We start from the raw sequence: 25,421 nt of genomic DNA on the forward strand, positions 1-25,421 counted from the left end.
TGGCAGTGCGCAGCTATGGCCACCCCAACACTATCCGTGGTAATTTGGGGGCACTGGGCAGATATTTGCACCCCAGCGCCGCATCTGCTAAAGACGGCCTTGCCTATGTTTAATATAGCACACACACAAGCCAGCCCTAGTCAGATTTGCAGCCAACTTGTGTACTGCAAACTAGTGCTGTGCGATATAGTCCATGCCCTTAATGTGAAAGAGGCTTTGATTTTTCTGCCCCATTTTTGTGGCGCTTGACAATTTCCTTAGAATATCTGCGGGTGTGTGGTTTTAACATCACCTTATCACCGCAAGGCACCCAAGGGTGGTGTGTACGTTTTCCTTTCCAGCAAACGTTTCTACAGCACTCTGCAGCCTCACTGGCTGTTCATGGTTTGAGGATTTGAACAAAACGCATGGGAGGAGTTGCTTCATAATTCCATCCCTTGGGGTTTAAACACGACACCTGGGAAGGCTGCAGTGTATGATGAAAGGGTTTGTAGAATATATTTTAATCTTGTGAACTGACCCTATTTTTATTTATTATATTTATATACCGCCCTTCATCATAAGATTTCAGGGCGGTTCACAAAGTAAAAATACAGGATAAAAACATGAAAAGAAGTAAAACAGCAAAACTATAACCCTTCCTCATGTTGCCACCCTCCAGACCTCATGTGAAGGAGACACACAAAGGACCTGAGATGTTTGGATGAAGAGTGGTATGTAAATTTAATAAATAAATGAGAAACCCCTTGGCCACCTCACACAAAAAAATGTTAAGTCAAGCAAAACCCCTGCACTTCACCCATGAGACTTTCACTGACATTTTCCCTCGCCTTTGATAGCTTTGGAATGCAATTTCTTTCCTCGTTAATTGATGGAAGATAGTTGAGGGGGGGAAATGCAGGAGCAATTTTGGGCACAGCATTACTTGTAGAGCCGGGTGTATCCAAGTTCACTGAACGCAATGGGCATAGGCCATCTTTTTGAATCTGTGGGCATATTTGGAATTTTGAGAAAGTGCAGTGAATCCAGTCACAAAATGGCTGGAGCGGAAGTCTAGTTTAACACAAAATGGCTGCCACATCTGAAAGAGAAGAAAAAGCGAAGGGACCACAAAACGGAGTGAGCACGTCCCCATCAAGTCAGTCACTGTTGTACTCATTCACACTCTTTGCATCTCTCCTCTGTTCAGAATGAATGGGAGTGCAATCCTGACACCCATTGAAAGGCGACCATGTTTAAGGGGCACGTCCAATGTGCAAAAAGGAACTGGGCAGGAAGAGCAAATGGCCTCTCCTGCACTGTGGATTTTTGAGGCGACATTTTATGATAAGTTCCGTGGGTGCCATAATAGTTCCTGGTGGACTCACTGGCGTGTTTAAATGGTGTGATTGTTAACAAAACTAGGTGTTGCCTTCTGCATAGTCAATATAAGGAAATTAGCGGTCCTATGTAATTTCTATTGTAATGCTCTCTCCTTGATAAAAAAAATGAGTTTTTGGGAGGTGGACATAGGTTTGACTTTGATGAGAGGCTACAGACAAGGGACTGGGGAACCTGTGGCCCCCCAGATGTTGTTGGACAAGCCTCATGAGCCACAACCTGCATTGCCGAAGATCAAGGATGATGGGAGTTGTGGTCCAGCAACACTGTTAAAAGGCAACAAGTTCCCCAGCCCTGGGTCAGGTTATATGATTTCACTGCAAAAGGTAGGGCTTTTATTGATCAAGAAATGACGCTGCACAGAAAGATAGAAATATTCTGAGGCAAACAACACATACACTCAACACAAGACATTTTATTTTAAATACCGTGTATTGATTGTACGTTTGTTAGATCTTCTAAAATACCAATTTAAGATTTGTGAAGAAGTCTAAATAATTGACTCAAATTAGGCCTCATTTTGTTTCCCATTATTTTAACGTTCAAATATTAGGCAACGACATTAGGGTGGTCATTAGATTTGGGGCAAGGTGTCACCAGTATGGGGGTAATATCCAGCTCTATTTAGAATCACAGAGTTGGGAGAGACCACAAGGGCCATCCAGTCCAACCCCCTGCCAAGCAGGAAACACCATCAGAGCATTCTTGACATATGCCTGTCAAGCCTCTGCTTAAAGACCTCCAAAGAAGGAGACTCCACCACACTCCTTGGTAGCAAATTCCACTGCTGAACAGCTCTTACTGTCAGGAAGTTCTTCCTAATGTTTAGGTGGAATCTTCTTTCTTGTAGTTTGAATCCATTGCTCAAATCATGAGCAGCTGTGCATATTGGCTGGTGCCCGAACTATGACTATTTGTGGACAGATTGCCTTGCCATGATAGCCCACTAGTTATACTAGTAACCTCACGATGAGACTACTGCAATGCAATGTAGGTGGGGCTACCCTTGTATCTTGATTTAGAAGGTACAGCTACCGCAAAATGCAACTGCTAGGATGCTTAATGAGAAACGCAGCTTTACACGTATCACACTCATGCTGAAATCCGCTCTGGCTTCTTTTTACCTACCGAGCCAAATCCAGTATTTTGTTGCTGACATTTGAAGCCCTACGGAACTAGGGACCAGGATGCTTAGTAAGGCCGCTTCCCCCAGTACAGACCAAGTCAATCCCCAAGATCTTCCGACTAAACCTTTTATGACCTGCCAAGGAGCTGATTAACATCAAAATATCGAGTTAACTACAAATACAGGGTGAAATCAAAGGTGGTTTCCCCACTTCCTCCAATGAGTGAGATATACATCATTTACTCCATGTGAAGTGCTTTCCAAGTTATTCCACAGCTTGCAGAATACTTTTGCACACCAGTCCAATCTCTGAGTGGTGCAAGATTCCAGGGGTTCCAAGCACTTACCCAGGATTCCTATTTGCTTTTGGAATGAGGCACAGTGGAGACTGCTGTGTCTTTAGGATATATGGTTTATTTACACATATATACAGCCTGAGCCTATGTTGGTAGGGTTCACAGCATTAACACCCCAAAACGGTATTGTTTCGTGCATAGCCACAGCCTTGGATGCAAACAGAATTCAAACATTGCTCTCAAACATTGTTCTCCCTCTATCTCCAGCTAGCTGCTTTCCTTCCCAGATAAAATCACCTCACTTAAAATCTTGCCTGGCTATTCCAATAATTAGAAGCCTTGGTTAAATTCTAACACTTGCTAGATCCAGGGATTAGAGGGGTCTGGCACCCAGTTTAACACCCCAAATGCATAACACTACTTTTTTGGAGACAGTGTGATAGCAACATTTCTAGCTCTGGCTGTCACAAATTTATCGGTTTAAGAATAAGAAGGTAATCCGGGACTGGCCAAATGTCCAATGTCCACTAACTTCACATCTTCCAAAATGCATATTCTCAGTTTGGAACCATGCTAGAAAGCTGATTAGGGTTTACCAAGAGAGAACAATGATACCCAAAGTACCAGACTCAAACCTACATCCCGAGAAACACCAGGCAAAGTGAAGGCTACTTCAAACAAAATCCATACAGGGTTTATTTTGTACAGCTTGTGGTGTGCCTTGGCCACCTCTGAAAACTCTTCTCTACACAAGGGCATGGATGTGCCCCGTTACATTTTACTGTTGTTTGAAGCTCCCTCAATTTTTCCTCACATTAGGCTTTCAAGTCCTATTATAAACGTTTTAGCTTTCACATATGCCCTTTTCAGCTTTTGTTTTTCCTCACTGAAGTTTTTAAAATATTGCTTTTTTTGAGTCTTCCCCCAATCCGGCACCCTCCAGACATTTTGGACTACAAATCCCATAATCAATTTCCATTAGGCATGCTGGCTGGGGCTGCTGGGAGTTGTAGTCCAAAGAGGATTGTCCAATCCTCTTAAAGCCATCCAAGTTGGTGGCCATCACTATGTCGTGTGGGAACAAATTCAACGTGCTGTGAGAAGAAATAGTTACGGAACAGTCCTGAGTCTTCCATCTTCATTGAGTATCCTCAAGTTCTAGTATTATGAGAGAGGGAGAAACACTTTCTCTGACCCATTTTCTCCACCCCATGTTGGGGAACGAGGGTGCCAACTTGAATAAAATATTCAAGTATAATTGATCACAAGAGGTGGCAGACACACACCATTTGAATGGCAATCCTCATTAACTTTTGGTGAGCGGCCCCCTCAAATATTTTATTGGGGGGAGGCGAAGGGACTTCAGCCCCTAGGAGTTGGCCCCTATGTTGAGGAAAGCTGCTGAATAGCATTTTCTGCAACACATGCAAACAACAAAAATAGGGTCACTGGAGGGTTAAAAAAAATTCAAGCCACAAATTATATTTTTCCCCAAAGCATTCTATTTATTTTTACTTTATTTAAAATTACACTCTAAAAGTACAGATACCCAGCAAGCATGGGGCTCTGCACATACTTTGGGAGAATAACACATCACCCTTTTTTAGGTTTAGAATAATTTTTTTTAAAAAAACAACACTGCTTCTGTATACAGCAGGCAGACATCTTAACCATAATTAGATTTGGGGATGTTCTGGTGTAAACAGGAACAGGGGCTTAAAGGAACAGAGAAATATAGGTTGCTTGAGCCATTCAGCTTGACATGAGGGCAAAATATCTAGGGTTGGGCAGCAAGAGTTGGACCTGCCTCAAATGTCTCCAGGTGCACCAGAGGCATGCCTGCTCTTCACCCAACCTTTGTGTGAAGGCCTAAAGGGGGCTTGTAAAAACATGTGCTTGAAAAATGCTTATAAGCTTCCACACAATTGGGAACCTGCCTTGTCAGAGGCAATTGCAAGGCTTGTAGGCCTGTTCAAGCAAACGTGTTTAAAGGCCCTCTTCAGACCTTTGGTTGGGTGGGTATGTTTACAACAATGGGAGCAGGGCAGACAACACTTTTGCATGTGCAGATCCAGGATGAACGACTGAATAAAGCTTATTAGATACTTCTCAAGCAGTCGAATATTGAGGCAGCTATCTTCTGTCCTGCTCCTTGTGTGCTTCTTTTTAAGGGCACCTCTGAGTCTTTGGCCTGCCCCCGAGATGAGATGGGGGCTAATTTCTGTACCTCCAACCCTTCCCAGTCAGCGCTGCACCCCTTCAGATCCTTTGCCCATCTCAGGTCTCTCACATTTGCCTCAGAGGGAGTATTGCTCATGCTCAGAAGAGAACAGAGACACGGAGAGAAGTGTAAGCAGAACACATCATGGAGCCCAGTTACATGTCCCCATTCAAGGAAGTCAAAACTTATCCCAGATTAAAACAATAACTTAGCATTCGCAGAGCACTTTCTGAATGTTCAAAGCGCTCCACGTAGAATATCTCATTAAAATCCCTGTAAGGAAGGTCGGTATTATTATCTTCATACTGCAGTTGGGTAGGCGGTTGAAGCTGAGAGAAATGTGGGCCTTGTGTCAGGCCAAGAAGTCCGTTCGTGGCAGAGGCGAGATTCAAGCCAAAGTCTTTGTGGTTCATAGCTCAGGCAGCCATCCTATACCCTATACCTGGGGTCAGGTGCTATCCTAATATTACTTTAAAACTATTCAACTCAGCTAAAAAGAAAGTAAGATCATTAGGTAGGGGAGGAATTAACACTGGTATTTTAAAGCTCTGGTGTTGTCGTGAGCCCACAATGCATGCGAAAAAAACCAGACAGGGTGAGGAACCCCCATTTGTTCTCAGTTAATGCCAGACAGGCCCTTTAATGGAGACTTCCCACGCTGCCTTTCTTCTTAGGGTACAACTGACCAGAGCAGACGCCAAGGAACTTGAACGCTGAAAGCTGTCTTACATTGAGTCAGGGCACTGGTCCATTGGGCCCCAATACTGTCAACTTTGACAGGCAGCAGTGTGCTCCAAGACAGAGAGAGAGAGAGATCTTTCCCAACCACAAGCACCGGAGACTTATTTTAGCTGTAAATGCCAAGGACTGGAAATTGGGCCTTCTGGACGCTGTGCTCCTGAGATATATGACCCCCTCGCCAACTTCAACAACATCCACAATTCAGAGTCACCATGCCTTGGAGGTGATGCAGGCTCAGATTCCCAGGCAGTCAAGATTCCATTGCCTACTACTGTAGCAGGATAAAAACAAGACAAGGGGCATGCCAGGCAGTTCTGTTTCTTGATCCCTCTTTTGCCTTTCTCTCACTGCAGAGAGTGGCAGCATGCAGACACACAGGCAATCCCCTTGATGATGCATGTTAAGTTTATGCTCTGCCACAACAGAGAAAAAGGAAAGTGCTGGCATCATTACAGAGTCTGGTATTAGGTTATAGCCTCATTGTCTTTTCTCTCTCTCTCTCTCTCTCTCTCTCTTCTCCTCGGCCACCTATCACAGCTTCCAAGGATTTGGGAAAAACCAATCAGAGGCCACCGAGAGCGAGTCTCTAAATCCATACAAAAACTCGAGAGCTGATCTGTCTGAAGGTGTTGACAATGGTGTTGACATTTTAAAACGAGTAAAAAGGAAAGAACGAGTAAAAAGGAAAGAACACGGTATAGAATATAATCTGGGGAAGATACTAGAATCCTGTTAAGAAGTGGATGGAGAGTAGGAGCCAGATTGGGGGGGGGGGGAGACATTTTAGAAGAAAACTGGCAATTGTATCCAATATATTATTCTCCTGATGATATTCCTCCAATACGAGTGTTGGACAAAAGTTCCTTTGGAGGATGGGGAAAGGCTTCCTATTTCACAATACCTGGCTTTACTTATTCTATAGTGGCTGTAATTATGGAGATGAACTTCCAACGGGAAAAAAAAATCAAAATCACACTGTGTGGGTTTTCTGGTGCCTGGTCAAATGTGAATTCCGATTGAACCTTCTCCCACATTTGAGGCACATGAAAGGTTTCTCCCCTGTGTGAATCCTCTGGTGCTTCTTAAGGCATGAGCTCTGACTGAAACATTTCCCACACTCGGGGCACTTGTAGGGCTTCTCTCCGGTGTGAATCCTCTGGTGCTGGATCAAATCTGAGATCCCACGGTAGCTCTTCCCGCACTCGGAACACAGATAAGGTTTTTCGCCGGTGTGGATTCTCTTATGCACAACGAGGTGGGAGCTCTGGGTAAAGCACTCCCCGCATTCTCGGCAAATGTAAGGCTTCTCTGCTGTGTGTATTCTTAGGTGTCTGATGAGATGGGAGCTGACCAGAAAGCCTTTCAAGCAGACAGGACAGCCAAAAGGCTTCTCTCCTGTGTGGATTCTCTGGTGAGCAACAAGATTGGAGCTCACGCTGAAGCTCTTCCCGCAGTCGGGGCACACATACGGCTTCTCTCCAGTGTGGATTCTCTGATGCGCAATAAGGGTTGAGCTTTGGGAGAAACTCTTCCCACACTCAGGGCACGTGTAAGGTTTCTCTCCTGCATGGATTCGGTGGTGCTTAACCAGGGCCGAGCTGTCGCTGAAGCGTTTCAAGCATTCCCGGCAGACGTAAGGTTTCTCCCCAGTGTGGGTTCTCCGGTGTCTGATAAGGGGAGAACACCGTTTGAAGATTTTCCCACAATCGGGGCACTTATAGATTTTTCTTACCTTCGCGACTGTGGCTTTGTCAGGTTGTGCGTCTTTTCCGTCTGCCGGCACAGCTTTTCTCCGTCTCTTCTTTGGGACATAGACTTGCTGGCTCTCAGGAACAGGCTCGCTATAACATGGCTCATCATCCCCAGGAATCTGGAAAACATTTATTTCATATTCCTCAAGAAGGGCCTCACCCTCTTCTGCCTGCTCATAACCTTCTGCCCGTTCATAGGCTTCATAACCTTCTGCCTGCGCATAACCTTCTGCCTGCTCATAAGCTTCATAACCTTCTGCCTGCTCATAAGCTTCATAACCTTCTGCCTGCCCATAATTTTCTGCCTGTTCGTAACCTTCATAACATTCCGTCTGCTCATAACCTTCTGGATCTTCATAATCTTCTGTCTCTCCATAAGCTTCTGTCTCTTCATAACCGTCCTCTGGAAGACTCTCCTCTTTTATGAAATATTCATCTTCTACTTCCTCCACATGGATCGCCTCTTTCACCCAATAATCCTCTTCCTCCTGGGAGCTCTCCTCCTCTTTCACCCAGTTCTTTTCCTCCTGGGGGATCTCCTCTTCTTCCACTAGATTACCATTCTCTGCTTTCTCCCGGGGGATGGTGACTTCTTTCACCAGCTTCCCTCCCTCCTCCTCCTCCTCCTCTTCCTCCTCCTCTTCCTGGGAGATCGCCTCCTTTTTCAGCTGCGGCTTCTCCTCGCTCATCATTGCTAAACTGCCGGAACAAAGAGATACGCATCAGTTTGGAACATCAGCAAAAAGAAGTTATGAAATCAGTGGCACATTTGGAGGATAAGCAAGGCAGGTTGTTTGCAAGGAGGTGCTGCTCAGATTAAAGAAGAGGAGTCAATGAGAGACTACTCAGCAGTCTCACATGAGGCTTTATGTTACCAGCAAAGTGTATCTGAACAGCTACCTCCTTCGATGTTGTGTTAAGATCTGCAGTCTAGTCTGGGAGGTGGCTTTCTCTGTGGCAGCCCCTAAACTGAGGAACTCCCTTCGTAATCTGAACGCGTCTCGCCTTTCTGGTGTACAGTGGTACCTCTAGTTACGAACTTAATTCGTTCCGGAGGTCCGTTCTTAACCTGAAACTGTTCTTAACTAGAGGCGTGCTTTTGCTAATGGGGGCCGCCGGCACACGATTTCCATTCTCATCCTGGGGCAAAGTTCTCAACTCGAGGTAACTCTTCCAGCTTGTAACCTGAACCATTTGTAACCCGAGGAGTTTGTAACTCGAGGTACCACTGTATAGCTTTGGGTGTATGCGGAACATGCAGCTCTCTATCTCGGCTGTTGACAGTTGCGGCATTTTGGTTTTGGGACTCACTTATTTTGCTGACTCTATGCTGTCCTGTTCCGGCTGGAACAATTTTACTTGTTTCTGTAGTGACTGTGTACTATGCTCTTGTTTAAAAGAAGAAGAAGAAGGTAAAGGACACCTGGATGGTTAAGTCCAGTAAAAGGCAACTCTGGGGTTGTGGCGCTCATCTCGCTTTCAGGCCGAGAGAGCCGGTGTTTGTCCGCAGACAGCTTTCCGGGTCATGTGGCCAGCAGGAATAAACCGCTTTTGGCGCAATGGAACACCGTGACAGAAACTAGAGCACACGGAAATGCTCTTTACCTTCCTGCCACAGCGATACCTATTTATCTACTTGCACTGGCATGCTTTTGAACTAGGTTGAACTAGGTTGGCAGGAGCTGGGACAGAGCAACGGGAGTTCACCCTATCGCGCAGATTCAAACCACTGACCTTCTGATCAGCAAGCCCAAGAGGCTCAGTGGTTTAGACCACAGCGCCACCCTTGTAACCCACATCAGGACTTTATGGTGATAGGTAAAAAAACGTTAACATAATAAACAAATCTCGACTTTCATTTAGCCCTCCCTGCAAAACAACCAATAATTCTTAGCATTTCAGAGGGTTTGTGACCTTTCACATCCATTATCTCCATCATCTGTACAACAGCCCTGTAAAGTAGGCCAGAAGTATTATTATCCTTACGTTGCAACTGGAGGAGAAGATAGATAACAATTTTCTGAAAGTCACTTATTGAGCTTGTAACCGGGGGCTTTCTGAGTCACATCTTATACTCTTAACCACTTTGTAACACCACCCTTAGCAGCTGCAAAAAAAAGGGGGGGAATGTGTTAGAGAAACTAGAATGGAGATGAGAACACTGTTTAATGGGCAATGGGTTGTTTCTTTCTTTTTTGAAAAAATATCAATTAAAAGTTTATTGGCATAAACACAATAAAAATAATGGATATGGTGAATAAAAATAAATGTAAAAGTAGAAAAATAAAACACAGATACAGAGGAGGGGTAACCCCCCCCAATAAACTACCAAAAATGCAGTGCCACATTTAATTGTTGGGTCAATTCAGTCCTCAATAAAACCTCTCCACAGAACGGGGGGTTTAGTGGGCTGTTGGGTTTCTGAACTCTTCTCAGAAAATAAGTTTAACCAGTATTTCCTCCCTTATGTCAGTGATATGAGGTTACCCAGTGTGATCTCCATCCACTCTGTGCTAGCCCATCACTCCAACCACTACTCTTGGGGGGGGGGCGAGAAACTGGTGGCCCTCCAGGGGTTGCGGGGCAACAGTTGCCATCAGCCCTGAGCCCTAGTCATGCTGTCTAGGGCCAATGAGGGTCCAATGACATCTAGTGAAGGAAGAGAGGCTGTGTGTTGGGTATCAAGGGGCGGTTGATTTCTCACCTGTGCTGTCCCACGTCCAGCCCGAGGAATCTTCAGAATGGAGTTGCTGCAATGGGCATTATGCGGATGTTTATTTCTTTGAGCTGAACAGAATGAAATATTGAGAGTTACGGGGGTATGGAGTGTGTGTGTACGAACTCAGCAGTGCTTAGTTTATTTTGGGGTTGCTATTTTGTTAATGGTCTTAATGTTGTTTTGCAGATTGCAAATGCTGCTATCACGAATCCTATGACTTCTGCTTTGATTGTGATGTTTAGCTTCTTTGTAGTTGTTGCTGAAATTTAGTTGTTGCTAAAAGTGCAATTGTTTCACCGATGATTTGCTAATTATCCCATAGGATTTGTGCTCTATTTGTGATGCTCTATTATGTGCTATCATGTTATTTATCGTTTGTAAGCCGCTTTGGTGTCATTTGAATGAAAAGAGGCCTAGAGAGAGTGGCGTAGGAAGGTGGGTGCGGGCCGCCCTGGGTGTCATCACTGAGGGGGGTGACAAAATGGCAAAAATATGTGTCACAAGCCAGTTTTCTCTGGGATTCCTCTCCGTCCTTCTGCACCTGTAGGGCGAAGAGGCAAGGTGGAGGTTCTGGTTTTGCGCTGAGGGGACGCAAGGTCCCCCTTGGGCTCAGCCGCCAGTCTCCTGCGGGGCCTCCACCAAGGAAGCCCCTCAGGAGCGCAGAGCAAGGCGGCTCCTGCCTGCCCTCATTCACTCTCCCACCCTCCATCCCTTCCCCCTTCTTCCCCACTCACCGCCACAGAGCCCAAGAGGGAAGTGACAAACACTTGGAGCAGCATCTTCCCTCCCTGCCTATATTCACCTCGCGGCTGCGGCGGCTCCCACCTGGGCAAAGGCGTGCCAGCGGACCCCTCTCTTGCCCTGGTGGCATAGCGAGGGAAAGGTCAAGCGGGCTTGGCAAGGCCGCAGCCGCAGAATTAGTGTATTCTAATATTTCTGTTGGAAGCCGCCCAGAGTGGCTGGGGAACCCCAGCCAGATGGGCGGGGTATAAATAATAAATTATTATTATTATTATTATTATTATTATTATTATTATTATTATGTGTGCGCCAACACAGCCCTGCTCAAGCGCCGGGGTCAAAGTTAGGGAAAAAAGGTTTTAAGTGCCTATGCTCACAATGTTAAGTAAATAAACCAGAAAATAATACTTGCAACTGTATCTTATTTTCCCTTCTTTTAATAATTTCAATGTATGTGGGGGGGGGGGACGACAAGAAATTTTCCACACCAGGTACCACCTGACCTTGCTACGCCACTGCCTAGAAATGTAATAAATCAAATCAAATCTGGGAGGACACAGGTTCCCCTATGCCAGGCTTCCTCAACCTCGGCCCTCCAGCTGTTTTGAGACCACAATTCCCATCACCCCTGACCACTGTTCCTGCTAGCTAGGGATCATGGGAGTTGTAGGCCAAAAACATCTGGAGGGCCAAGTTTGAGGAAGCCTGCCCTACACCAATATAGGTTATGCTTCTTTTAAAACCAGTGGAGTCAGGAGAGTCACCTTCAGAAGGTCATCCATCCAAAGACTGCATATTGGGCCTGCAGTGGCAGCTGGGTTGTTCTGTTGCTCTGAGAACTGGGAATGTGTTAGTCCTACCAGCAGTATGATAAGAGACTGCTCAATATGTGTCCAATGAAGGAGAAGCCGTGTAGCAGGGTGTTTCAGTGAGATCTAGCGAAGACGCTTTTTCCAAATCTAATCCCACCCATTATTAATATTATTCAGGGGACCAGGCAGACAGCTTTCATAGTAGTGGTGCCTGCCCTCGCATCAAATGTCAAGGAGATAAATAGCTACACAACTTTTAGAAGACATCTGAACACAGCCCTGTATAGGAAAGTTTGTAACGTTTGATTTTTTAAATTATCTTTTTATATCTTTTGGAAGGCACCTAGAGTTGCTGGTCCAGCAGATGGGCGGGGTACAGATAATAAAAGTTAAATTATTATTATTAGCTTGCTGACACATTTCTATGCAAACCTACATGAAAACATTGGCATTAACTATTGAGTAAACTTGCTTAAAATTGTGCTGCCTAGCGGCCTTAGGCAAGACACTGTTTATCAGCCTCCCACCCAACGCAGTGAGGCTATACAACTACTACCTTCTAGAATTGCTGGGTCTAATCATGTCTATGGAATGTTTTGAATGCTAAAAAAGAGCACTATATAAATGTTAAGCATTGTTATTCAGAAGGCTTGGAGAATATATTATTTAGGAATGATACCTTCATAAGAAGAACCCTTCTTGATCAAAACAAAGGCTTATCTAGTCCTAAATTGCATTCTCACAGTGAACAACCAAACGCCTCCTATTTGTGAGCTCCATCAACTGGTTTTTAGAGGCAATATATCAGGGGTCAGTGAACTTTTTTAGCAGGGGGCCAGTCCACTGTCCCTCAGACCTTGTGGGGGGCCAGACTATTTTGGGGGGGGGAATGAACGAATTCCTATGCCCCACAAATAACCCAGAGATGCATTTTAAATAAAAGGACACATTCTATTCATGTAAAAATAGGCTGATTCCATTTAGAAGGCAATTGGGCCGCATCTGGCCCCTGGGCCTTAGTCTGGGGACCCCCCGCAATATATCAATAATGATGAATTGCCTAAATTGCCATATATTTGTCCAATCCTCTTTTAAAGGTGTCCAAAATGGGGATGGGGTGGGGAGGTCATTTCGACCTCTTTTGGTAGTGAATCCAATAGCTCATGTAGGACGGATTCAATTGTTCAGCAATGTCATGTCATTCAGCTCCGCGATGACCTCAGCATTAACATAAGATACATCTCTTTCGAAATGCCCATGTGTCAAAATCTCCTCCACAGAGTGGAAAATAACCAGATTAGGAAGGTTATGTGCTAAAGCCATTCCTCTCATTTGCCATATTACCACTGGGGTTGGGGGGTTGGGGGCTATACAAGCAAGTGTGTATTGGATCCGGAGATATGTACTGTATTGTATCCGGACATAATAATAATAAGTGCCCAGGTAGATCCTCAGAAGGACAGCTTGACAGGTTCACTTTCCCCCCATAGCTGCCAAGTTTTCCCTTTTCTCGTGAGGAAGCCTATTCAGCATAAGGGAAAATCCCTGTAAAAAAGGGATAACTTGGCAGCTATGTTTCCCCCTCTCTGAGCTGCCTTCCCACTTAACAGCAAGCAGGAATCCCAAACGCTTTTTACTTGGAAGTAGGATCTATCGGTTTTGATGGGCCTTGATTCCAAGTAAATGCCTTCAGAGATGCAGTCCCCTAAGCTAACTGGAGAGCGCTTAATCATTCCTACTGTGGCTACATTAAAAAAAACAAAACCCCACAGTAGTTCTCTGCATAGGCTTAAAGGTCTTGTTCTCCACCTCCCCCCACCCCACCCCATTTTAAAGGGCTGAGCCTTGACCCAGAAAGCAAGTCCTTCAGCCTCGAAATCAAAACCCACTAGGTTCGTCGGGATCTGAAAAGCAGGATCTGAAAATGCAGAGGATTCCAGCCCAATAATCCCTGATGCAAATCAAGCCTGATCAGCCTGGCTGAGCTGACCGGACTCCTATTATTATTATTATTATTATTATTATTATTATTATTATTATTATCATCATCATCATCATCATCATCATCATCATAAACCTCATCTATAGCCGCCGCTCCTCTTCGCACGCGACTTCCCCCCCCCACCCGCGTAGCGTTACTGCGATCCCTGCATTGCAGGGGGGCTGGACTAGATGGCCCCTGGGGGGAACCCTCCTTCCCGAGATTCTCAATTACTGCTTGCAACCTCCGGTGGCTCAGGGGTTAATCATGGCTGCAGCGTGCGTCGCCCCCGCCCCACCCCCGGACCCCCCACCCCACCCCACCCCCACCCCAAAAAACCCACCACCCCCAGGCCCAGATCTCCAGGGACGCGCGGCTGCAGCAACTTCGGAAGGCTGAAGCCACTCGGCGAACAAAAACGAATTACCTCCGCGGAGGAGAGGGAAAGATCCAGGGACGGAGCGCAGCCTGGGTTCCTTTTGTTCTTGTTCCTTTCTCCCCCCCCCCCCACTTCACACCCCGGATCTGCTGGCCACGCACACCAACCCGCCTCCTCCGGCTAAGCCAGCCCCTTCCTGTGCCGTCGCCTTTCCAGGCCGGCCTGCAACGCTCTCCCGGCCCTGGGCTGGCTGCTCGGCAAAGGCCGCCGGGGAGAAGAGCGGGACTGGCTCTTGCCTCTGGGCAAGAGGGTCTTCTGGGTGGGAGTGGGGACCCAAAGGGCCACCCCTCTGCTAGATACACCATCAGCCAGACGCCCAGAGTGGCTAGGCCAACCCTATTATTATTATTATTATTATTATTATTATTATTATTATTATTATTAATCAGTGCTTTAAAAAATGTTTAGGGGTACTCTCATTTTCTTACTCATATTGAAATACTGCCCCTCAATGAGGCCAAACTTAAATTCACAAAATATTTTTTCTTATTTTATAATTAATCTTTTTTTATTTTAAGAAAGCTTTTAACAATTAAAAAGAGATACAATAATAACCTTGATGTTACATTGTCTTATTTCCCCCCCATTCCTCCCTCCCTCCCTCTCATTTCCCCCTCCTCTTTCCTTCCCGTTCTGCTTCTCAACCTTTTCTGAGCTTATCCCTGAATTCCATATACTGTATAAACTACATAATCTTATATTTTACATTTATTTCCTTATATTTTCCTTATGTTCAACCTTTTATCTTTTCTTTTATAGAGCCTTTAGAAATCTGAGATGAGATTTGGTTTTTCCATTTTGTCCTTTATATATGTTCTAAATGGTTTCCAATTTTTTTTTATTCTTCTAAGTTTATTCCTTCTATTTCCTCATATTTTATCGCCAAATTGTAATAATTAAATAATTTTTGTTGCCAATCCTTTTTACTCGGTACTTCTTGAGCTTTCCAATTTTTTTTGCGATTAATAATCTAGCAGCAGCTACAGCATAGTTTATGATTCATCTATCATTGGGCTTGATATCTTCTGGTACCATTCCTAAAAGAAATATTTCGGGGCATTTCTTAAAAGAATATTTTCACAAAATGTTTAGGGGCATGCGTCCCCCCAGATAAAAGCACCGTTGATTATTATTACTATTACAGTGTTACCTCAGGTTACAGACGCTTCAGGTTACAGACCCATAAATAGTACCTCGGGTTAAGAACTTTGCTTCCGGATGAGAACAGAAATCGTGCAGCGGCGGCAGCAGGAGGCCCCATTAGCTAAAGTGGTACCTCAGGTTAAGAACAGTTTCAGGTTAGGAATAGACCTCCAGAACGAATTAAGTTCTTAACCCGAGGTACCACTGTATTAGGATCTGGAAATAACCCTCCTTTAAAAAGGGAGGGGAAAATTGGGCAAATCCAGTCTGGTCTGGCTACTTGGATGTACGGTTTTTATGAAAAGTTTTTCATAATGCTGTGATATATAGAAAACTATGTTTTCAAATTTGAAAACCTGTGCACGATTAAGATAAATAGGTTTTGATGGATGTAATAATGGGATACTGAATGGTTTAGTTTATATAAAATGTGCAGGGATGTATGCTATGCAAAATGGACCATGGAAAGAGGAGGAGTCGTTGATATTTTAAGGTGGTTTAAATGAATATTGAAAAATGCAAAACAGAAAATTTAATAAAAATTATAGAAGAGGGGGAAAAACTAACATAAATAAAAAAACAGAAAAAGGAAGGAAAAAGAGGAACGAAGGAAGGAAAAGAGACAATAAAGAAAGATAAAAGCTGCTTACATAAAAAAAGAAAAAATATATACTGAAGATGAATGTTATCATGGACTAAATGTCGTAAAATATTTGGTGAACCGCCCTGAGATCTTAAGATGAAGGGCAGTATACAAGTTTAATTAATAATAATAATGATAATAATTTAGAAAAATAATCATGGCTGTCAATGGCTGCTAGCCGCAATGTCTGTCCCCTGCCCGCTACAGTTAAGAGGCAGCAGTGCTTCTAAATACAAGTTGCTGGAAGCCACAGGAGGAGCAAGGGCTTTTTATGCTCGGCTCACGTTCTGCTCCTTGGTTTCCCACAGGCAACAAACTGTTCCGCCACTTTGAGAACACGGGGTTGGGCTAGATGACCCCTGTGGTCCCTTTCAACTCTTAGGATTCAATGGACTGGGTGAGCCAACAGGCTCATCTTCTTACATATGGAACTGGGTTTTTTAAAAATAAAATAAAATAATTGTGTGTGTTTATGGGTTCCTTTTACATGTGGAATTGTGTTTATTGTGAAATCGCTTGGAAATATTTTATGGGAAGCCATTCAGTTTTGTTTTTTTAAGTTCGTAATGGACCCAAGATAAGGGTCTTCCCACACACAGCTGTCCCCTGCCCCCACTGGATCAGCAACTTTACTTGGCATTCCACCCCACTTTCTTCAGTTTGCAAACTTTGTCCCTAAATCAAGGTGTTATTTTACTGCCCATGTGAATTTTGGTCTAATGGGCCAATGTGGCTGTTTATAATTTTTCAGTCAATACCCATGTTCGATTGCCAACTGGTTGTGTACCATCTATACATGTCAACTGCACTTTCCCTACACTTAGGACTATCTAGCGGTGAAGTGGGTAATGCCCTGGAAACTGCTGCTTCTTAGAGGTCTATAACGGACACATTATTTTTTACCTTTAACATATTGTCACAACTGTTCTTTCATAGCACAGAGCAACAGGGGCAGAAGGAATCATGAGAGAAGGAATGACTGGCTTTGCGATTTTTTTTACATGGCACACGGATATATTTGTGATACATCGCCATGTTGAATATTATGAAACCGTTACCACGATGCGGACTTCAACCTGTTTTTTGACGATGTTATCAATACATTTCCCAGCCCTAATGTGTGTGTATGTGCTATGCAAAAAACCGCCATGCGAGGGAAACCATGAAGCTGGCCAATGCTTCTACATAGCTCCATCCTTATTTCGGACCTCGTGATATATCGGAATATCATGTCAGAAACCAGATTATAGCCCAGCCCTATTTAAGAGCCTGCTGGATTAGACCAATGGCCTACCTAGTCCAGCATCCTTTTCTCACTGGGGCCAGCCGGAAGCTAATGGGAAGCTAGTCCCTCCAGTGTAGGAGGCAGTATGCCTCAGAATACCACTTCCTGGAAATCATGTGCAAGAGGGCTGCTGTACTCAGATCCTGCTTTTGGGCTTCCCAGAGGCATCTGGTTGGCCCCATTGATGCTGGATGCTGGCCTAGATGGGCCTTTGGGCTCTTCTGCTAGCCAGTGTGGCATAATAGTTAAGAGTGTTGGACTAGGATGTGGAAGAACAGGGTTCGAATCCTCACTCAGCAATGAAGCTTACTGGGTAACCTTGGGTCAGTAACCTAATCCTACCTCACAAGGCTGTTGTGAGGATGAACCGAGGAGGAGAACCATGTACACCACCTTGAGATCCTTGGTAGATAAATGTACAGTGGTTCTTGAACGTAATCCGTTCTGGAAGTCCGTTCAACTTCCGAAATGTTCGAAAACCAAGGCACAGCTTCTGATTGGCGCAGGTACCCCGGAAACAATAGCCGACAGCCACATTGGACGTTCAGAATGCTTGCTTCCAGGTTTTCAGCGTTCGGGAGCCGAAATGTTCGAGTACCAAGGCTCCACTGTATATAAATTGTTATGTATTAAGTTAACTGCAGTATTCCTTCTGGCCACCGTGGCTGCAGTTCTTACCCTGCTCACTGTGGCTGCAGTTCTCACTCAGGTCCACAATGGGTGTTATGTATTAAGTTAACTGCAGTATTCCTTCTGGCCACCATGGCTGCAGTTCTTACCCTGCCCACTGTCGCTGCAGTTCTCACTCAGGTCCAAAACATGCAAATGAAGGATTGAGAGTGCTGTTCACGGATTGGGTAGCTAGGGGAAGTTTGTTACTGTTGCAAGTTACTGAGTACTCTATAAGCCAGTTGGCTAAGCTGCTGTTCAGTCTGGACTCAGAGCTAGAATAAAGAGCTGGTTGTTTTGAGAGCTGTGTCTTCATCCTTCTTTCCCCCTATTCTACATAAATCTAATAAATTTTTAGTAGTAGTAGTATTCACAACTTCCTAATTCATTTTATATTGAGCTTCTGAGAACAAGGCTGCCTTTTGTGTTGCTACAGAACTATGCCAGCAGCGTTGGAAGGATCTGAGATGTGTAGCAATAAATTGGGCTTCATGCAGTATGCAATTTGTCCTTCGGGAATCTCATCTCTCCAGAGGACAGAAGGGAAAGGAAGTCTCACTTGCTCCAGTGTTGGATGTCCCAGAAAACAAATGCTCCCTCAATTAATTCAGCTCCGTACAAAGATATTTTATTAGCGCAAAGCATTTTGCCAGAGCATATCAGACTGTAAGAAGAGGTTGGGAGAGAAAGTGAGAAGAGGGACGAAAACCTCATATTTGTAGCACAAATCTCCATCCTTCTCCATCTATACTGTATTGTCCTTTGCCATCCATCACTTGCATAAGATGAAGATTGCATCATCTTAACCGTCTCCAGTTACAATGACATCATCTCTGTGTGTCTCTTGACTGATCCTCAAGTACCTATTGGGGGCTTACGAAAGAGTAATGGATTGTTTCAGAAAGCAGAGACCTAGGTGCAACAGGAATGCACCAGACCATTCACTAAGACATTGTATGTCTTTTCAGGTGAAGTGGCTTGTGTTGTTTCTCTTTGAATCACTGTAGCCAATATGAGGCCCACCAGATGTTTTGGACTATAGCCAGCTAGCATCGCCAATAAGAAGGGGTTATGGGAGTTGAAGTACAAAATGTCTGCAAGGCACTGTGTTGACTGCCCTTAATTGGAACATCACCCCCCTTTTTTTTTAGGAACAGCGGTTGCCCTGACAAAGGTTATAAAAGGTAAGATCAGGTGAGGAACGGGAAGAAACTGTGAATGCTGGGCTTAAAAAAAGAAATGGAGAGGATTCGTGTGATTTCACACATGCAAAACACTGCCTTCCCAATTAAGAACTCCCTCCCTGCAGCCTCAGCTACTGAACTGCAACTTGAAGATCCACTACCCAAGGTGTTTGGATACTGAAAAATGAGTCTTTGCAACAAGAGCAAATGTTTGCAAAATACAACTTTAGGCGGAGTGGATACGTATATGCCAAACAGAATTTCCAGATAGTTGTATATGTTCGTGCTAATTTTAAGTGCATAGTTAGAAGGATAAAAACACAAAGGCGGTTCCAGATAGATTCAGTGACTGTGGCAGATTCTCTGGTAGCCAGTATGCCGAGAGCTGCCATAAGAGGGTTTGATTCCGTTGGAGGCAAAGGATCCAGTAGCTGAGTTCAGCAAATGCAGCTCGGGCTCTTGCACCGTAGGACATAGAATAGCTTATGGCTATAGATCTTTGACTTCCATAGCCGACAGTGAGTCACACCTAGGATGCATGATCTGAACTGGGTCAAGGTGTTTGGAGAGTCTTATACTTTGGGGCTTACAAAAAAGTACTAAGTTTGAGCGCCTCACACTGACATTTGTAATCTGAGTTCTACTCCCATTCCCCATCCCCTGGCCTTATAAAACATGGTTTGAGCTCAGATTGAAACCTTCTGTGAGCTTTCAGAGTCAAGTCTTTATAGGACTTCCCTCCTTTGTAAGTTTTCTATGTGCTGGTTGAACACCCATGATGCAGACCTCTTGCGGGTGTGCAGTTTCAGAATGAATGTGGGGAGAATCACGTGTCTGAATTACCCTGCACATTAAACAAAAAACCTTGCACATTAATGGTCTAGCACATAACGTAGGACAGGGCAAAGCCTCTCTTCTTACAATACTAGCTGCCCACAAGTAAGCTTTTTTTTTTTTTAAGTTGTGCACTCAGTCACACAAATTTCCCACCCTTCATCTGAAGTGGTACAATTGTGTAAGGCCATCCCTTGAGGTTATCTTCCTGCAGAAATGAAGTGGCTTTTACTCTTAAGAAAATGTGGATCACTAACCAGAGATTTTTCTATTGCCAGTGCTTGCATATTTATTATGCTTTTTCTTCTGTGTGGATTTTCTGATGTTTTAGGAGACTGGTTGAACTACAGAAGCTTTTCCCACACTCTAAGCACTTGCATTTCCCCTCTCCCATATGGGTTTTTTCGTGGGCAGTAATGTTTGACCGCTGACTGAATCTTTTCCCGCAGTCTAGGCACTCGTACGGCTTCTCCCCTGTGTGTGTCCTCTCGTGTATTATAAAGCTTTCTCTCCGATTGAAGCTTTTCCCACAGTCTGAACATTTATATGGCTTTTCTCCTGTGTGGATCCTTGCATGCTCTTTCAGGAGGGAACGGTAGTTGAAGCTTTTCCCGCAGATGGAGCACGCAAACGGCTTCTCTCCCGTGTGGGTTCTCTCGTGTTCAATAAGGTGGGATCTCCGGCTGAAGTTCTTCCCGCATTCTGAGCATGTGTGTGGCTTCTCGCCTGTGTGGATTCTCTGGTGTCTAGTAAGGTGCGATCTCCGACTGAAACTCTGCCCACACTCCAAGCAGTTATACGGTTTCTCTCCTGTGTGGATCCTCTCGTGGACCAAATGAGCGGAGGCATGGTTGAAAATTTTCCCACAATACGAGCATCTGTATGACTTTTTCCCTGCCTGGACATTAATGCTTTTAAAAGTACTCTGGCCAGAGCTTTTCCCTGTGACTGTCTTTTTTCGAGGACTTGCCTCAAGCCCCTCGTGTAAAGTGCTCTCATTTAAACTTTCCGCTCCTTCAGAATGCAAGGCCTTTTTCGCTGCCTGTTCCCGGAGCCTTCCCTGGCGTTTCTCCGGGGCCTGCTGGCTTCCTGATGTGTTTTCAGTCTCTAGAAACTGGAAGACTTTCCTTCCAGTGACCAGCTGGTTTTGGGGCACCTCTCCCACCTCAGGAAATAGGAAGACGCCCCCTTTAGCTCTTTCCAGCGACATCCTGCGGTACTCCACTTGCCCCGGCCTTTCCAGCAGGAGATTCTCCTCCTCACTTTCACTCGCTTGACCATTGCCTGCTGGAAGAAGAGACAACCACAAAGTGAATTTCTGAGGAGGGGTTGTAGTACTGTGGCAAGGAAAACTTATTTGCAAGCAGAAGGCCCCAAGTTCGATCCCCAATGATGCCAGGTGAAAATTATCTGTGGCAGCAGAGCTGGGGGGCCAAGGGAAACTCTTAGGTGAGCCCCTGCCGCTAGACTAGAAAATATTGGACTAGACTGGGATGGGGAAGCTTAAGTGTAGCCTTCCAGCCTCGGAGAGTTCTGTATGTGTAAAGCTAATCAGAAGCTGCTTATGCACATGGAAGTACAAAAGGCTTTAAATTCCTGCAAATGTGATTTTCGAGCAATGTAATGTCTTATTTGTATTTTTTTTCATATTTACTTAACTCATCTGGCTACTCTTTTTTAATAAAGCGAAGTTCCATTTGTACTTACCTTTATATTCTTGTGTACTATATAAACCATTACACCAAAGTAAGTTCTTACAATGCAAAAAAGACAAATCTGTATTAAGGCACAGCAATGCATTTTTGAAAGCCCTGAGCTTTGTAACATGATCTAAGCACACCACACAAAAAAAACCCCTTACCCAACAAGCTGTTTATCCTTTCATCGTCCTGCATGGCCACCACGTACAGCTGCATCTTCAAGGGGTCTAACTTAGAGAAATTTACAGCCACTTTTTCAAAGGGTCCCGGCACCTGAATCAAAAGGAGGGACACCAGGTCATAGCAACAGGTTTGGAGAGACAAATTTTCCAGCTCCAAATCAATTTCTGTTACCTTCCCCAACCCTCACCCGCCTGGTCCAGCTGACCGCCTCGTTGCGATCAGCACCACAGGAAATAAGACTGGATTCCTACCCCAACCTATTTAGTTGTCCGGGATAGGAGAGAAACATAACCCTCAAGTGGGCACTCATAAATTGCCCCCTGCCATGCTGTCTGCGCTTCTACAGCTGCAGTCACTTCCATTAGGTCACACATGGAGGAAACTACAGCACTCCTGATGTTGTTAATAGACTACAGCTCCCTTCATCCCTGACCTCTGGCTACGCCAGCTGGGGCTGATGGGAGTTGGAGTCCAGCAATATCTGGAGGGCCGCAGGGCGCAGCCTCCCCTCCAGAACTCTCACCTGCTGATCCCACCTCTCGTGGTCTTGCAGCTTCCAAGAGAAAATCTCTGCCAGGGTCACCGCCTGAGCACAGGTCTCCGGTCCCCGCTTCCTGACCCAGATCTGCATTTCCTGCGGCAATATGGCCAGGAACTGCTCCAAGACCAGCAGCTCCAGGATCTGCTCCTTTGTGCGTTTCTGCGGCTGCAGCCATTGGAAGCAAAGGTCTTGGAGCCGGCTGCAAACTTCTTGGGGTCCCTCGGCCTCCAGGTAGCAGAACTGCCTGAACCGCCGGCGCCATAACTCCAAGCTGGCGGCGTCCTCGCCAGCTACTTGCCCAATGGAGCCCAGGGTCTTATAGACTTGAGTGGCTTCCCTACTGAGGTCTAGCAGATTCTGGGTCTTCCTCTCTTCTCCGGGCCACTGGATGGCATCAGCTATTCTCCTGAAGGAAGTCTGAAAAGATTTGGTGTGGTCCCATCGCGTAGGCACCAGCAACTTCCTCCGGGACTTGGCGGCCTTCTGGAAATCCTGCTGTTGGGTGACCTGGGGCCGCTGGAGATTTTTGTCAGTTGTCTGGCTGGCCTGTTGCAGACCTGCTTCATCAGGTACCTGCTGAGCCTCCTGCGCAGCCTCCTCACCTGGAGTCCTTTTAGTACCTAGCGGCGCAGCCTCATCCAGTATCCGCTTAGCATCTTGTGGACCTCCCTCAATTTGGACCTCCTCAGTGCTCCCAACCCGATAAACAGGAAAATGTCCTCCTCCTCCTTCTAATGTCTCCTCTGTTTGGGGTCCTGCTGGGTCCTGCTCTTCCATCGGGTTTCCCCTCTGCCACTCCTGCAGCTGCAAACGAAACATGCTTTTCAATAACCGCACATGATGGTGCACACCAGGCCAAAATGGCCGCCAACCAGGACCTGGAGAGAAATGCGAACACTACTCCCAAGGTGTCAGCAAAGCCGCTGCCAAAATGGCAAGCCGAGTACTAGGGAAGGCGAGGTAACCTGACTGTACTCACATATAAAAGTACTGTGGATAGTTTTCGTCATCTCAAGAAGGACATATAGGAAGCTGTATAGGGGATTGAGGGAAGTCACATAATGATGTTAATGGATATTATGATATTGTAAGAAATATTTTTTATTGTTTGTTGTTTTGTTTGTATTTTCTTTTTCTATAAAATGAATAAAAAATATTTTATTTAAAGCCCTAAATGGCCTCGGTCCTGTATACCTGAAGGAGCGTCTCCACCCCCACCATTCAGCCCGGACACTGAGATCCAGTACCGAGGGCCTTCTGGCGGTTCCCTCACTACGAGAAGCCAAGTTACAGGGAACCAGACAGAGGGCCTTCTCGGTAGTGGCACCCGCCCTGTGGAACGCCCTCCCAGCAGATGTCAAGGCAATAAGTAACTATTCTACTTTCAGAAGACAACTGTTTAGGGAAGTTTTTAATGTTTGATGCTGTACTGTTTTTAATATTCGGTTGGAAGCCGGCCAGAGTGGCTGGGGAAACCCGGCCAGATGGGCGGGGTGTAAATAATAAATTATTATTATTATTATTATTATTATTATTATTATTATTATTATATAATTAGTCAGACCGCTGGGCTATCTAGCTCAGTATTGTCTACACAAAAATGGCTAACTTGTGGCACTCCAAAAGTTGTTAGGCATCAACTCGAATCACCCTTGAACACGGGCCTTTCTTGCAGGGGTTGATGGCAGGAGCCATTAAAAGGTTCTTGAGCACCAGGCCTGGAAGCCTCCCAACGCTGCTGGCGCTCATAGAGGTTTCGCAGCACTGGGTCCCTGGGCTGATTTGGATCAGGCCAGCTCCTTTACAGACTAAATTGGCTCAAAACCCCGCATTTCTACATCCTCCTTGCAGAGGAGCCTGTAGCTCCTCTGTGTGGCAGAGCACACACTTTACACAGCGAAGATCCCAAGACTCAGATCCTGGCATCTCCAGCTTGAAGCACCTTAGGCAGCGGGGGATGGTCATGACCAGAGAGAGCTGCTAACTAGCCCAGTGTAGAAACCGCTAGCCGGGATGGTCCAGGCGCCTTGCCTTCTTTGAATGACACGGCGTTAAGGAACAGCTAATCTGAATGAGGGATGTGCACCTGAGATTCATTTCCTCCCCTCTGTTCTTTGTTACCTTGTTCTGGCCCGGATCTGGAGAGGGGATCCGGACAAGGAACGATGTGGGGGATCAGCAACACAGGCTCTGATCTGGAGTGGGGCTTTGGGAAACCTCTCGCTGCCAGCGACCCTTTTGCAGCCTCTAGTCTCCTCCTCCTCCTTTTTCTTTGCCTCCAGGGCTTCCCCTTCTTGCATGAGCCGACAGACCCCACCAAACCCACCGTTTTGCACCCTTTGCAATCCGCAGAGTTTGTATTTATTGTTTATTTGTATGTCTTGGCTTTTAGGATGCTATCCCCCCCCAAAAAGGTAATTTCTAGCCGGAAGAGAGGGATGGGGAACGGGAAGGAAGTAGGACAGGAAGGTGGCCGTAGCCATTTTCTTCCTCCTTAATTTTTGTTTTTTTTCCTGGAGCCTTCTAGGAATCTGATCACTGGTGGTTTTAACTCATAGATGCTTTGCAGGATCGAGAAGCCAGGAGCGCGCATCGTGCCTCAATTTTGCAGGCAGCCGAGTTGGGCCGTCCTGAGATGAGATGCTGCTGCAGCCTGCAGGCCAGAGAGAGACTCGCTCAGGAGTGGCCCCTGCCTTGCTTTTGAGCGTCCCTCCTGGGAACCCCGTCATTACATTGCATAGAAGGAAAATGCTGATTATATTATGGATGCTTTAGCTGAGATTTCTGCATTGCAGGGGGTTGGACTAGATGACCCTTGGACCCATTCAACTCTACGATTCTATGAGGATGAGGATTGGATCTGCGCTGATTTTATTAAGCCCACATGTTTGCAAACAGTTCACTCGAAATGCACCTCACCTCTGTTCTCTGGCCATCACAAAAAATCACAGAACATGTCCTAGAGTCGCAGTACAAATTTAAAAAAAACACGGATCTGATGTTTTGGGTTCTGGTAGCTTTTATATGGCTAT

General features: G+C 45.4%; 1 protein-coding gene across 1 annotated transcript; it reads right to left on the reverse strand.

Annotated features, from left to right (window-relative positions):
• Positions 1-2,900: 2,900 nt before the first annotated feature.
• LOC118080917 (uncharacterized) lies at positions 2,901-24,826 on the reverse strand. Its single transcript, XM_088663388.1, has 5 exons — positions 24,511-24,826; positions 22,372-23,193; positions 21,827-21,938; positions 20,391-21,252; positions 2,901-7,362 (listed from the first exon to the last, which is right to left on the reverse strand). The coding sequence occupies exons 2-5, from the start codon at positions 23,164-23,166 to the stop codon at positions 6,735-6,737; spliced, it is 2,397 nt and encodes a 798-aa protein (XP_088519514.1). The 5' UTR covers positions 23,167-23,193; positions 24,511-24,826; the 3' UTR covers positions 2,901-6,734.
• Positions 24,827-25,421: the final 595 nt, after the last annotated feature.

Source organism: Zootoca vivipara, chromosome 2 (assembly GCF_965207765.1).
Source record: "Zootoca vivipara chromosome 2, rZooViv2.hap1.1, whole genome shotgun sequence".
NCBI classification, from domain to species: Eukaryota; Metazoa; Chordata; class Lepidosauria; order Squamata; family Lacertidae; genus Zootoca; species Zootoca vivipara.

Excerpts from the sequence above, each read along its gene's own strand:
- LOC118080917 (XM_088663388.1), bottom strand. The coding sequence starts at position 23,166 with ATGGAAGAGCAGGACCCAGCAGGACCCCAAACAGAGGAGACATTAGAA. Across the intron at positions 21,939-22,371 it reads ACGAGAGGTGGGATCAGCAG|GTGCCGGGACCCTTTGAAAA; the intron begins GTGAGAGTTCTG and ends CTTTTGATTCAG. Across the intron at positions 21,253-21,826 it reads AAGGATAAACAGCTTGTTGG|CAGGCAATGGTCAAGCGAGT; the intron begins GTAAGGGGTTTT and ends CTCTTCTTCCAG.